This window comes from Pholcus phalangioides, unplaced genomic scaffold, assembly GCF_987345545.1.
Source record: "Pholcus phalangioides strain wild (caught in Gottingen) unplaced genomic scaffold, Ppha-v1.0 ptg000015l_1, whole genome shotgun sequence".
Taxonomy (NCBI): domain Eukaryota; kingdom Metazoa; phylum Arthropoda; class Arachnida; order Araneae; family Pholcidae; genus Pholcus; species Pholcus phalangioides.
This window is the reverse complement of record NW_028301608.1, coordinates 19,411,805-19,426,017: the sequence shown is the minus strand read 5'-3', so window position 1 is coordinate 19,426,017 and position 14,213 is coordinate 19,411,805. Positions and strand designations below refer to the sequence as shown.

Below are 14,213 nucleotides of genomic sequence, written 5' to 3'. Positions count from 1 at the left end.
CAGTATGAGGACACGCTACTGTACATATGACCAGTGTTCACCAATACGCTTCTAGATGCGTGATATTCACGCATCAAAATTCGATTTTACTCCTCCAAAGTTCATTGAAGAGTGAAAAAACTCCTTCAAATTTTAGATTTTTAAAAAAAAAAAAAAAAGAGTTATTTCTCTGTTTTTCCATTGAAAAGTTCCCTTTTTTTCAAAACTAACAGCTTAATGTTTAAGAGAAGATTGAAATTACTGTTAAAAATTATTTTATCAGATAACAGAGTAGTACACAGTACAGTAGGACCTCCCAAATCCGGAATCCTCGGGAACTAGGCAATTCTGAATTCTGGATCCACTTTTATTTATTTCCCAAGTTTTCATATTTAAAGCAGTAATATGCCTGTTTGAGCACTTTGATTCACACTTTCCTGTAAAAAAAATTAATAAAGAAATATACTAAGTGATTCCATAATTGCCGTTGGTTCATTTTACTGGCAAACCGTTGGTGCTAGAAGCATACTTCCAATTAGAAAACTATCCAGGTAACGTGCAGAACTCAGATACGCCACTATGTTAGTTATTAAAATTAAAAAAAATTTTAAGTTTTTATAAAGATCTTCTATCCAAGTTTTATAGTGTAATCCCGGCCTTAGAAAAGGGCGAAACATAATTAAGGTAAAGAAAAACATCAAAAGTCCCCAGTTAGGGGAAAAAAATAAATTCGGTCGAAGTGTCCGGATTTGGGAGATCCTACTCTATTATGTAACATATAAGAAACATCATTGAACTCCTGCTGCCACCTATCATGTAAAATACACAACTCTTATAATCCTTCAATTAAAATTGATGGTTTGATTGATGTGCGCACAAAAAATATGGTGTGTGATATTACTAAATATTTTATGAGCAATATAATATTGGTTTAATCATAAAGTTTGCTTTGAAATTTTAACAGTTGTTGTGTGCTGTAAAATAAACGTTAGTAGAGCAAAATGTAGCCCTCCTTGGCTTTTTGAAATCGCAATTGAAAAAAAATATATAGACCAGAAACAGGTCGATTAAGGTTTTTCCTTTCGACTAGAATTACAAAAAGCCAAGAAGGACAACATTTGAATTTATTAATGTTATTATGCAAAATTGAATTTTGAATCTAGATGACTTATTGGCGAACAGTGCTGCACTGTATAGTTATTTTCAATATTTCCTTGAAGGCATATTTTTGCTTCCAAAATTTTATTTTTACCCGTTTGTTGGTGGTTGTGGGCAAAAGTAAGTAAGAAAAGCACCATTTTTTTCTTGGTGAATAAGTTTACAAATTATGGTCGTTTTAGAGTCAAGGAATGACTGAGAATGCTTCTGTGTACACAGAATTTTTAGCTACGCAGAAAAAAAATTCCCTACGTCAAATAAAGTAGCATGCTAATTGCCATTCCCCACAGATGTAGATTTTTTTTTTTGTATGGGGCCGTTCAAGTATTACGTAAGCAAATTTTTAGCCATTTTTGACCCCCTCCTTCCCCTTGTCAGCAAAATTCAGCAAAATGCTAACCCCCCCCCCCCCCCTCGTGAGCAACATTTCGTCATCAGCTCTGCTCCTCTGAATCCTTACTCATATTCTCATAAACGGTGGTTGATGACGTAAGCATTATCCAACCCCCCCCCCCTGTCATCAAAAGTCAGCAAATCGGAAACACCCCCCCCCCCCATCGATGATGACGTAATACTTGAATGGCCCCTATCTAGTGTTGTGTCTGATTTTTCAGTGGGCTGCCATCCATATTTAAAGTTGCGAATGAAGTGTAATGATTCATGATGAAAGTAATATTCTCTGTAATGACCCCATTGTTCCGTCGAAAACGGACGTTGTATCGTAAAGATAACGTACAGGATAGTAGTTATTTGAAAGAATTTGGAATTTATCCTATCAGTCGTTATAATGGAAAGGTCGCTATAACATGGGGTCGTTATTACGAGCGAGTGACGACTGCATTTCATTTTTTAAGAGAAAAATTATTGAGGAATACACAATCGAAGAAATCCAATACCATATGCAAGTGTTGCATTTGTTGCAAGCATGTCTTTGAGTTCGATGCTGAGGTATTCGAAAGCCTTGTCTTCGGGTGCCAAGACGGTGAAAGTGCCATCTAAACAGAAAAAAACATTATAAAATATGCAAGCACAAAGAAAAATTTCTTATTGACGTAATATAAATATCATTTCCGTGACAAAATGCAAATACAAAAGGCCACAACAGGCAAAATGCCAGCGAGGGGACTGAAAAAAAGAGGCCTATAAAATTACGGTTGTCAAATATAACTAAATACAGCAACCCAAAATAAAAGCAATTATCATGAAAAAAACGGATACTGTACAAACTAAAATAAAAATTAAAAACTGACGTTTATGTGCCATGTATTTAATAAAAACTAATGTTTAAATTACACGGTCCACACATACAAAAAATTATTTTCGTCTTATCTAAGTATGGGTAGCTTCTTAACTTATCCCACTGTCTGTCTATCGTACCTGTCAATTGAGTTACAATTCACGACCCCCGGGGATAAGATATTTCATTTATTCACAGCCCTCTTAGAGAAAAATTCCCTGGGACACCAAAACCTGGAGTTGTCCCTTACTAATTGATGTCGGTGTCCCCTTGTAGAAGCAGTTGATTGACGGCGTATCAATAATCCATAGTCCGTCCCATCCACCCCGTTGAAAATTTTAAACACTTCGAACATATGCGAGGATGACGTCACTCGTCTCAGAGGAAAGGTTGAGATATCCGCTGCCTCTGTAGTCTAGGGGTCTAGGACGTTCACACGGAAAGTGAAAGGACGTGGGTTCAATTCCCCTGAGAGGCAGTTGAATTTTTTTTTTCACTATTTCCAAAACTATATCTTCGCATCAGCCAGCTGTTAAAGACCTTTGTATACTTCGACAAAATATCCCCACGACACCTGCGTTCCTCCAATGTAAACATAATCAAGAAATCGTCTCTTTCTTCAGAGCCCAAGCCTTTGTATGCGCCAACAAGAGCACGCAGAGCTCTTCTCTGTGCCCCACCCCCCCTCCCAACCAAGTCTGTTCTTCTGTAGGTATGGTCTCCAAAACCTTACGCCATACTCCAGTCCAGGACGAACTAAAAATAGGAAAACTGAATCGCTATAGGACATACATGCTCGGCCCATGGCCAGTGGGCCAAATGTGGCCCTCGGAGTCATCTGATGTGGCCCATGACCTCAAACTTAATTTTTTTAAAAATGAACTAAGTGGTACATTATCGCTGAAGTGACCCGCGGCGCAGTTACGCATCATTTAAGTGGTCCACGACACATTCTTAGATTACTAAAGTGATCCGCAGCACACTTCCAGATAAATATAGTGACCCATGGTACATTCCCAGATCACTCAGGTGACCTGCGACATGTTTTTAACCCAATGAAGTGGCCCGCACTCTCCAAAAGGTTGAGCACCTTTGCTTTAGGAGAACGTGAAGACACCTTTTTAACCACTTCACGTACAAGCACTTGACAAGAAATTTGGATCGTCTCTATTTAACGAATCGTCGATAAATATGGTAACCTTGTTCTAACCTAACCTCACGTTATAAAAACGAAGAGTGCGGGGAAGAAAAAATATTAAAGTGAAAAGTATAATAGATAAGGTAGATAACAGAGAGTCCTCTTTTCGCTCTCACCCTACGTGTTCTCTTCCGCTCTTACATGCATATAGTAGAAAGATATATTGTATGTGTGGATGAAACATTTCCCGTAGGTAATACGGTTGCTATAAAGCTTGAAGATAGAGGAAACAGAGAATTTCTTTGAATTTATTCCACTGGAGTTTGGACACAATATTACACCCGTGATCATAAAGGCGTTAAGAATGAAACCGAGCGTTCTATTCGTTTTTTTTCCCCCCACCGCTGAACAATGTTCAGAAAACCTAAGCCGCTCGTCAATGAGAATTTCCAAATCGATGACCACTCGATGTAACAACCCCTACCATTAAACGCATAAGTGAAACGCGGGCTGTGTTCGAACCAAAATGAGCGACCACGCACTTCCCATGCTGCGATCATATTCAATTTTGTACTACCCTCTATTAGCTTCACGTCATTTGCGAATTTTCTAACAATCCCATTGATACCATGATGGAGTGTATCGATGAAAGGTGGAGAAAACTATATTATACGTATTTCGTCTAACCTGAGAAGTAATTAGAAAGTCCGGCGATCAGAATGAGTTTGTAGAATTCCTTGTGATAAGTTTGCAGGTATCCCATGATGTCGGTGATGGGTAGCGGATACAAAGGTCTGTCGATCACGTGGATCCGTCCCAACTCGAAGCTCAAGTCTTTCTGTAGAATTTCCGCGCCGGAAACCATGACCAGCTGCTGGCCGTAGATGTTGAACCTGATCGGGTATCCCTGCATAGAATCGACGACCATTTCGTCCGTCATCTGCGTGGACGCCAAGTCTCCGCTCACGAAATGATGCAGTACGAACTCCTGGAGCAATCTCGGGTTCCTTTCCAGCTCTTCGAGGGTTCCGCCCGGCAGAAATGCGAAAGAGCTGTCTGTTGGGGCAAAAATCGTCCATGATCCTGAAAAAGAAAATAAACTCTTCCTAAAAACACAGCATTGTCCACATTGATGACATTCCTATATCGGTTCCTAAGGGGTCATTCAAGTATTACGTCAGCATCGAAGGTGGGGGGGGGTTTCGGATTTGCTGACTTTTGACTTTTGATGGCAAGGGACGGAGGGGGGGGGGGTTTGAATGTTGCTTACGTCATCAACCACCCCTTTTTGAAGATATAAAATATTCTAAGCTGCTGACGAAATTTTGCTAACGGGGGGGGGGAAGGGGGATCAGTGTTTTGCTGACAAGGGGGGGGGGTCAAAAATGGCTGAAAATCTGCTTACGTAATACTTGAATGGCCCCTAAGAGTCACTTGGAAATAAGGTGGTGGGGGAAAGTCGAAGGACAACCTAAAAACCACCACATCTTGAAAACTTGTGCTTATAGGCGCGTGGAAATTTCAGATTGATAACTTCAAGTAAAACTAAACATATTCCACTGAAAATTTTTATATAGTATTATTTTACTGTAATTTTAAAATTTTTTTGCTGATGCAGATCTGAATTATTTTTACTGGAGCAAGTTAAGTTGGAATCGTAGTTTTAACACTCTTAAATTTTCATACATCTACAAGCACAGGTTTTCAAGATGTGGCAGTTTTTCGGTTGTGCCTTTAAACTTTCTTTCACCACCTCAGTTGGAATCCACGAGGAGATATGAGCAATCTTAACCAATCGAAATGGGACAAACAACTACTTACCCGCGTTCACTAGAACAGATTCCAAGTTTGCTTTCCTCAGTAAAAGACAAAACCTGTATAATCGATTTCGGATGAGGAAGTCGTAGAGGGGTCCTATAGGTCCATCATTCACGTATTCGACTTCACTTCCAGGAATATTCAGTTGGAGCTTAGGAATAAATATGACAGAATAACATTTATCTCTTAAATGGATGCCTATTACAAGTACACACATGCATAAGAAAATATGACTAGAGTAGAAATGCGGTTAAACTCTGTTATAACGACACTGAAGATTCCACGAAATTTCGCCGTTTTACCGAGCCTGACGTTTTCAAGAAATTTTTTGATCAAAAATATAAGCAGAGACAATCAATTACTGCCTGCACATGAACTTATTTGTTTATGATTGGATTGTGATGACCATATTTGATCAAGAAAAATGCGGGAAATTGAGATGATTAATACGAGACATCACCGATTCTCAAAAAACATGTCAAATGTTGACAAATATTGCTTATAAATGGGGCTGGGATTTCTATGGCTTTGCAAATTCTTTTTATATTTTTGCATATTTTAATGATTTTAATGCATTATTTTGCATAGTTCCGCATTTTCAATAAGAAATATTTTTTCCCTTGCCGTCTCATCTTCTAATGGAACACTCTTAGGCCGGGATTACACTATAAAAGTTCTTTCATAAAACTTGAAAAATGCAACCAATAAGCCCAAAAATAACATGGCAGTAAATTTATTTATTATTTATGTTGTTATCTATTCAAGAAGTGCTGGCATCTGTCTTCGAATCCGGAAGCAACAATTCAGTGGGGCCTGTATATATTTAGGGTTACCATACGTCCTCCTTTTCTTATATTTATTTTACAAATACAAACATATACACAAATTGAAACACGTGTTGCACAATGTAACGCAAATATCAATATATAGGATAATACACAAATACATACACACACATAATGCAAACACTTTGTAGCCTCAAGGGACTGAAAAGTCCTTTCAAAAGGCCTAAAGGAATTATTGAATATTATGGAGGACATGTCATCATTTTTACTGTACGTCACTTGAAGTGTCCTCCTACGTTTTAGAAAATTTGTCCTTCTGTCCCCCTTTTCAGGTTTCTGGAACTTTATTTTCTCTAGGGACTCCCAAAAACCCTCCAAATGACGGGCCTGCCCTCGAAGAAAACCACAACATCCATTTCAAGAATACCATTGTTTGCTCACCAACAGCTAGAGACATGTACTTAAGTGGAGAGGGGGAGCGGGGGAAGAAGCCAGCAGTGAGATATTAACGCATGGACCCACTAGGGCACAGCCCGGGGGACGAGGGGGGGGGGCTCCAGTGCAGAAAAGCACTCATGAAAATGAAATTTAGTCAAAATTTTGACAGTGAGTATTCAAATTTGGTAACAAATATTTCTGATGGATGGGGGAGGCGCACCAGAAAATTCACTTTGCATGGTGGGGGGGGGGGCTTATGATGCTGTTAAGATGCCCTTGAAGGAGGGAGAGTTCCAATCAGAAATATAGAGAAAATAGTAGTATAAAATTTTTAGACTGTCTTTTTTGTCACTACGGTGGTGCCATCTATTGTGAAAATTGGAAAAATGTGAAGTTTATGATCGCACGCGCAGGCGTCCTCCTTTCTCATTTTTTAAATCTGGTAACCTTATATTTATTACCACATCAATACAGAAAAACAGGACGGAATACAGTTTCGAAATAATTGAGGAAATAATTCCTCAGAAGAATGTTTACGGGATGTATACACGGTTAAATGTCAGTAGTACCACAAAATTTGAGAACGTTTTCTTTGAGGGTTCAAATTATGCCGTACGGTCACCCAAAATATTGGTTTTGCAGAAGGTGAAGATTTGTGCATAAAGACCCACGAGGGGTTGGTTCAAGATTTATTCTCCAAAAGAAATTCCACTCGGCGAGAAACTTGACGATCAGGTCAAATTCGGTCAATCCAAACCTGTATGCAGTCGACGCCCGATTTACGAACCTCTAATTCATTTTTTTACGAACTAATCTTCTGGTCCCAAATAATATACTATTCCTTTAAATGTCTTTCTCATTTACGAACTACTTCGCACGTCCGTACGGGTTCGTCAAAACGAGCATCAACGGTATTACGAAGTCTCGAAGGTAAATGTGACTCTCTCAACACTTGAAAACCATCAAAGTGAGCTAGAAATCTCACTGTCCAATGCGGTTGGTTCGTCACTTTTACGATAAAGAGAAAAAAATGATTAAATTGTATGTTACAAAACTTTTGACGCTCATCCTAATAAAATACTCACTTCAGTGGCAGGTGCAGGAACGTATGGAGCACTGACAGGAGTCCTGGAAGCTGCCGCTGCTGTAATGGAAATAAGTAATGCAAATGAATCAAAACGTTATTAGTCAGAAAAGTATTGCGAAACTAAACGATCAATTGAAAGTCCGGAGAACTTTTTGAAATCCATTTAATAATGAATTTTTTTTCTCTATTGCTATATTTCATCAGGATTTTAATCATTAGTAAGCCTATTATTATAATAGCAGTAATATTCAGTAGCATTTTTTATCGAATTTTTATCCTAAAACTTCAAAATTTCGAAATTCTGAGTCAGCATAGTAGATGGCGCAAACCCAGTATTTTGGTTCTCCCCATAGTCCTATAACAGTTTTTTTTTTCAACATCACGATTCCGGTTCCATTAGCGTAACGATTTTAATGGCGATAATGGCCTAGAAAATGGGCACAAAAATTATTTAAAATCGAATTTTTTTCCCCCGTAGTACTGAACAACTACATTTAGTTCGATGTGATTTTGCCATTAAATAAAGTAGCCGTGTCTGGCTACCTAATTGTTATGTTGCAAATGAAAGACGCCATCCCACAGAAACTTCTCATCGTGATGGTCACGACTTGAAGTGGAAGACTAGTCACCGACTTTTGTGACCTGAAGAATTTCCGTCACAGGGCGTAATTTTTTCGCAGATTTCAACAGTTTGGTAAACTGCAAGCAAGATTATATCCTCTTTATGACATGAATGTCGCTCTCCACTTGTTAATACAAGATATACAGAAGACTGGATGTTGTGAAGATATTTAGTATTTGAGATGTTAATTTTTTTAAGGAAGGAAAAAACTCATCTCTGCCTCTACCGGGAGTCGAGGGACCCGGGTTCGACTCCCGGTAGAGGCAGAGATGAGTTTTTTCCTTCCTTAAAAAAATTAACATCTCAAATACTAAATATCTTCACAACATCCAGTCTTCTGTATATCTTGTATATATCCTCTTTGTTAGGAATTTTCTTCTCGACCATAATATTCATCCACCAATATATTTCTGTTCTCTTTCATTATGAATTGTGTATCTGATGAGATTAAAAAAAAATTTTTTTTTACAGAATTATTACTTATTAATAGATCCTGATTTATATGTACTAAGAAGTGGCATAATATGCATTAAAAATAAAGACAAATCTGCACTTACACCACTGCAGAGATCAAAAAAAGATGCGCCAAGAATGAAAACGCATGTATCTAATAATGCCGAAACATGACGTTAATAATGGAAATTATACGCAGAAATGAGAAAAAAAAATATGCACTTGAAAATGTTGAAAAAAAAATTATGAAAATATGCATTTAAAAATATCGATCGTTATATGTAGAAACTAAATATGCCTAAAAATTTCTTCAATAACCTCTCGGGCATATTAAGAATGTTAAAACGTTAAATAAATAAAGATGCATTTAGAAACTGAAGGTTTCACTATAGCATAGTTTCCCAATCTCTATGTCCTATCGCCCCCTTCTTCAGCAATACTTTACTCCCAACGCAATATAACCCATAGGATCTAATGTAATAGCCGCAGCTTCCATCGCCCTCCAGGGGGCGTTAACGCCCACATTAGGAATCACTGCTCTAAAGCGTCAAAATATGTGCAAAAAATAAGCAAGCAAGTAAATAAATAAAACGACGCCATCTCACAGAAGATGTGTCATCATATTCGCAAATTGAAGCTAAGACTAGAATTTCTGCCTGTGATGATCCCGAAGAGTTTTTGAGAAAAGACGAGAATACTGTCGTGACATTTTTGTCCACAAACTTTACGATCAGAGCACTTTTTTTAGGAATTATTACGATAGATGCCGAATTTCAGTCTAATACGTATCGAAATCCGTGAATTGACTCGTGTAATGAGATAATGTTCACAATAAAAAATCGTAGCGCTGATATTTTCATGGTACTTCAGAGAAGTTTTGTGGCTTAAAGTATTGCCATCAAGGATTGTTTTTTCGTTTTTTTTCTTCCCCGGATAGCATTGCTGGTATGGCAAACACATACAGGGTGTGCCACAAAGAACTCCCCGATTTTAAAATGCAATTATTCGGAAATGGTGATTGATAGAGAAGCATAAATTAAATGGTATGTTGATTTTGAAAGCCGTAAAAATCATATAGAAGTTTCAAAATTAGTTACAAATTATGGCAACAGGTGGCGCTGTGCGGTGTATTCGCAGTACGGAGTCTGAGAAATAGGCTGAATGAATGAACGCCAGGGGCTCTAGCACCGGACTTATCCCGTTGCCGAGATCTCTTCCAGCCCAGCTTCGTGGCAGAGTCTGGGACAAAGTGAGTGCACGTAACAGTTTGAGTGTGTAGCTAGTATTGTGTTTGAAATTTCAGTGCTGCCATCTATACTTCAAATTGTGAGTGAAGTGTAATGATTCAATATTTTGTAACGTTGTAGGCTTGTTGCTCTCTGTGGCGAGACTTCCGAGAAATAGGCTGTAAAATGTCCTTTGCAAGCACATCACAATCGATTTAAAACGCGCGTACACCTTTCGCAGCCCAGAGAGAACGCAAACGAAGAAATGAAATTTTCAGCCACCTTCTGCAGTGCCTCAATGGAAATGAACGCACATGCCTCACAGATTAAATCTTAAAGCTCCCTAGCAAGGCCGTAGCGAGGAGGGAGGACTTGGGGGGTCCGGTCAATCCCCCCGAAATGTGAGAAAATGACCAAAAAAAAAGGAAAAAGATGGTCAAATCTATTGTTCTATCACTTTAGTCCCCTTCCCCGAAATGAAAGTGCCCCCCCCCCCCTACGAACGAAATTTCTGGCAACGGGCCTGCTCCCCGGTGTTGCATGATTGTTCCAGGAAACAGGGTGCTTCAATTTGCCTCAAAGAAACTAGTCGCAGGGGGGCAAGATCGAGTGAGTATGGAGGCCAATCCCTGCCTGTTGCAATAAATGCGGAATTGTGCAACACACACACACACACACCCATCTTACATGAACCACGAAGTGTCTCAACGATTTTCCAACCCAGGCGACAAATCGTTCCGATGCAACGTACCATTCTGCAGTAGCAATCGTACGCGCTATATCTGTGCTCGAAACGTGCAAATTTTGAATTGATTGGGATGTGATTGCAACGACTGCTTGCAAAGGACAGCTTATAGCTTATTTCTCGAACTCCGTACTGCGACTTCGATTTCCAGCGTCTCACCCGTCGACAGTATTCATAACGAATTGCGAAATTTTATCAGATTTTTACGGCTTTCAAAATAAACCGATCACTTGTTTTATTCTTCTCTCGATCAGCATTTCTGAGTTACTTCATTTTAAAATCAGGAAGTCCTTCACGGGACACCCTGTATTATACCTGTTGCGCTAAGGTATAATCATTTGTAATATATTTAATTATATACGAAAACACAAAGGATTCTTTTAATTCTGGAATATAATTCAAGGAAAAAAATCCTCAAATTGGAAAAATAAACCCATCCATCTAAGCTCCGCGGAAAAGTTTGGAAAAGCATCCACTCAATCACACAAATCCTAGCAATTTTTTTAGATTAGTTTTGTTGGTGATTCGTTATTTCTGAAGCAAATTTCGCGAAAAGGCGTAAACACAAAAAGTGGTTCTAATATTTTATCTAAGGCCACATGAATCAAATCTAGTCACGTATATCCGAAATTTCTATTCTCTGCTATTTAAATCAAACAAACAAACAAATGCATGTATATGTATTATTTCAAGTATATTGAGAAATGTGTGTGTGTCTAGTTTGTTTTTTATCAGAATAAAAACGTCATTTCTTGTTAAAATTTGGTTTTTTTACCAAGTTGTTTTTGTTTTTTTCATTCAGCCTCATTCGATCCATCTCAAAGTTCATTTTTAAGTCTAAATACCATGTATGTTGACCACATTTCATCGATGCGAAACCAGGACGGCATTGGTGGCTAAAATACATTCTGTTAACATTTGCCAAGTATCGCCAAAAAAAGCCAATAAGTGCCCAGTAATAGACCAAACTCCATTTTGACTCAAACTCACATAAGAAAATCTAAGAATAATAAAGAAGGGTGTGTGTCCCTCATACAGATTATTTTATACATCGGAGTATCCATCCCGTGACGCAACAAGCAATTTTAAACAAGATTAAAAATTTTACTAATATTTTAAATAATATTATTTAGAGTAGATGTCAAGTTTCTTTTGCCATTAAGCGCAGATTTTTTCCCCTCCTTTAGTGGAAGATTTTTTGACTTAAAATCGTACGATTGGCTTTAAAATACTTTCATCAACATTCGTTCGTGTTTCGAGTGTGGTCCAAGAATATTTTTCTCATTCAAGTGTGACCCAGGAAACCTGAAAGGTTAGACACTCCTTCTTTAATTGACACTTAAAGTGGAACATTTAGGCCAACTACTCCAAAATAATCACCAAGCCAAGCGAAAAGCTTTATGCTATTTTAACTGAACATCTAAATCGAAACCGGAATTGTAATATCTTCTCAATAGATGGCAGCAGCGTACTTAAGAGAACTGCCTAATTCAATTCATAGTGGCCGAATGAATGACTTTAGGGTCAAGTTTTTATTTTTTAAATACAGTCAACGTAAACAGTGTGTACCGTCTATAAATGCGTATAAGACTGCGTAAACTAGAAAAATACGTAAGAGGCATTCTGACGGCCGTATTCACCGATAGAGTTTAAACTACAACCGCAGGTGAAAGGATTGAAGATCGAGACGGATTGGTTAAATTCAGGATTTTAACCAATCCTTGTCGATCGCTAATCTTTTAACCTACGATTGTAGTTGAAACTCTGTCGGTGAATACGGCCGTTAGTGTACCCACCCTTATAAATGAGTGAGGCGCTTGCTTAGCCCCCTACATGTGCAGATTTCTGGATCGGTACTCTATAGAAAAGAGTCGAAGGCATATCCCTAGGAATGCGTAGAAGACTTCGTATCCCTATATATGCGTAAAAGTCTTGTGTACCACTACAAATACGTAGAAGGCTTAACACGAAAAATGCGTGGTAATGATTCGTATCCTTAGAAAAGCATGAGAAGCTTGCGTACACCCCCCCCCCCGTATTGAGCCGTACTTAATATTTATATGACATCCATCATATTTTTATGGGCATCTTTTTCTCAGCCACCTCGTTGGGCGTTTTGCCTGTTGTGGCGTTGTATTTGTATTTTCAGCAAATTGCTGATTATTTTTCCCGTACCCCGAGCAACCCATAACGTACCCTCCACAAATACGCGTACAGCAGATTAGAAAACCACAAAACCAAACACTCATGAATTTATATCAATAAAAATGAAACTCGATTTCATGAAACACAGTAAATCACGAGAATATTATCGAGAATCATGAATGGATGAACAATTGTACCGAGCGTGGGATGTGCCCATCACGTAATAGTTATATGAATAATGGACACAGCAGATCTTTAACCTGCTTCCCACCTTATGTCATCTCATCATGATTGTTTTTTTTCCTCTCTTCCTTCCAGTAAGAGAATTATGTCTGTGGATATAGTACTAGACACACCTTTAAAAACCTATTTACATAAAAAAAATAGGATTTGTTTTACCTTATTTTTACTAGTACTACTAAATCGAGTTGGTTTTTTTTCCCGTTCAAAATCCATTTGTCAATGCTACTCTTCGTTGTCTATCCTCGATATTTCTCCCGCTTCTTGTTCTTCTTGATTCATACAAAATATATTACAGTAAGATAATCTCCTAATCAAAAGTATGCATGTTAAACGGATTCATTTAAAGCACAGTAGGTCATAACAGTTTCGCGTGGAGGAGGATAAAAAAAAAACTAATATTGAAATTCCCTTCCCCATTTTGGATAATAATGAGTGATTCGTTCTTAATCCTCTTCCCACGAGAGTAGAAATTCCCAGAAAAAGAAAATGAAATTTTATTTCTCTACTTTATTATATTTTATCAGAAAGTCATCTTGAATGTCAAAAGCACTTCCTAGGAACTTTATTTGGAATTTTCAATTTTTTTTATATTTATATATGTATGAGGGAAAAATCCGAAATACGGGGATGAAAATATTTCTCTGGAGAAATTCGAAATTGAATGAAAAATAAAATCAAAAGACCATCAATGGGAATAGAAAACCAGAATGGAAAATTGAAGTTATTTGTCTTGTATACGTTTCAATCCATAATACAAGCATTGCAGATTTTTTTTTTCTTATCTTTTGTCCGAGAAATATCGTCTACGAAATGATATCAAGGCTAAAGATATTATTTTATATACGTGCAGGGGTTTGGAAAATTTTTTCTCGAGGGTGTTTTTGTACAGGGTGAGCCGTAAGTGCGTGAAATGATTTCTCAAAATATGAAAATATCTTTTAGGTGATTCAAGCTGTACATAAGAGAAAAATATAAAGTTAGCATGTGTCGTGTAGTTTCTTGGAATATGTATTTTCTAATCGTTTTTGATTGAGTTATAGTCTCACAAAATAATTATTTCCTCAGAAAATTAAACTATAAACATTATGCTCTTTTTTTTATATTCTTTGACTTGAATGTATACAGGGTGAAGGGCAAAG

The 14,213-nt window shown here is 37.7% G+C and overlaps 1 protein-coding gene across 1 annotated transcript in view; it reads right to left on the bottom strand.

The window, feature by feature from the left end:
* Positions 1–14,213, bottom strand: part of LOC149075621 (uncharacterized) — a 74,761-nt gene that overhangs the window by 20,763 nt on the left and 39,785 nt on the right. The window contains exons 2-5 of the mRNA XM_089243107.1: positions 7,639–7,697; positions 5,334–5,481; positions 4,200–4,595; positions 2,034–2,132 (exon numbers count right to left, since the gene is read on the bottom strand). Of these exons, the coding sequence (XP_089099233.1) occupies positions 2,034–2,132; positions 4,200–4,595; positions 5,334–5,481; positions 7,639–7,697 (702 nt within the window). The remainder of the gene's footprint in view (positions 1–2,033; positions 2,133–4,199; positions 4,596–5,333; positions 5,482–7,638; positions 7,698–14,213) is intronic.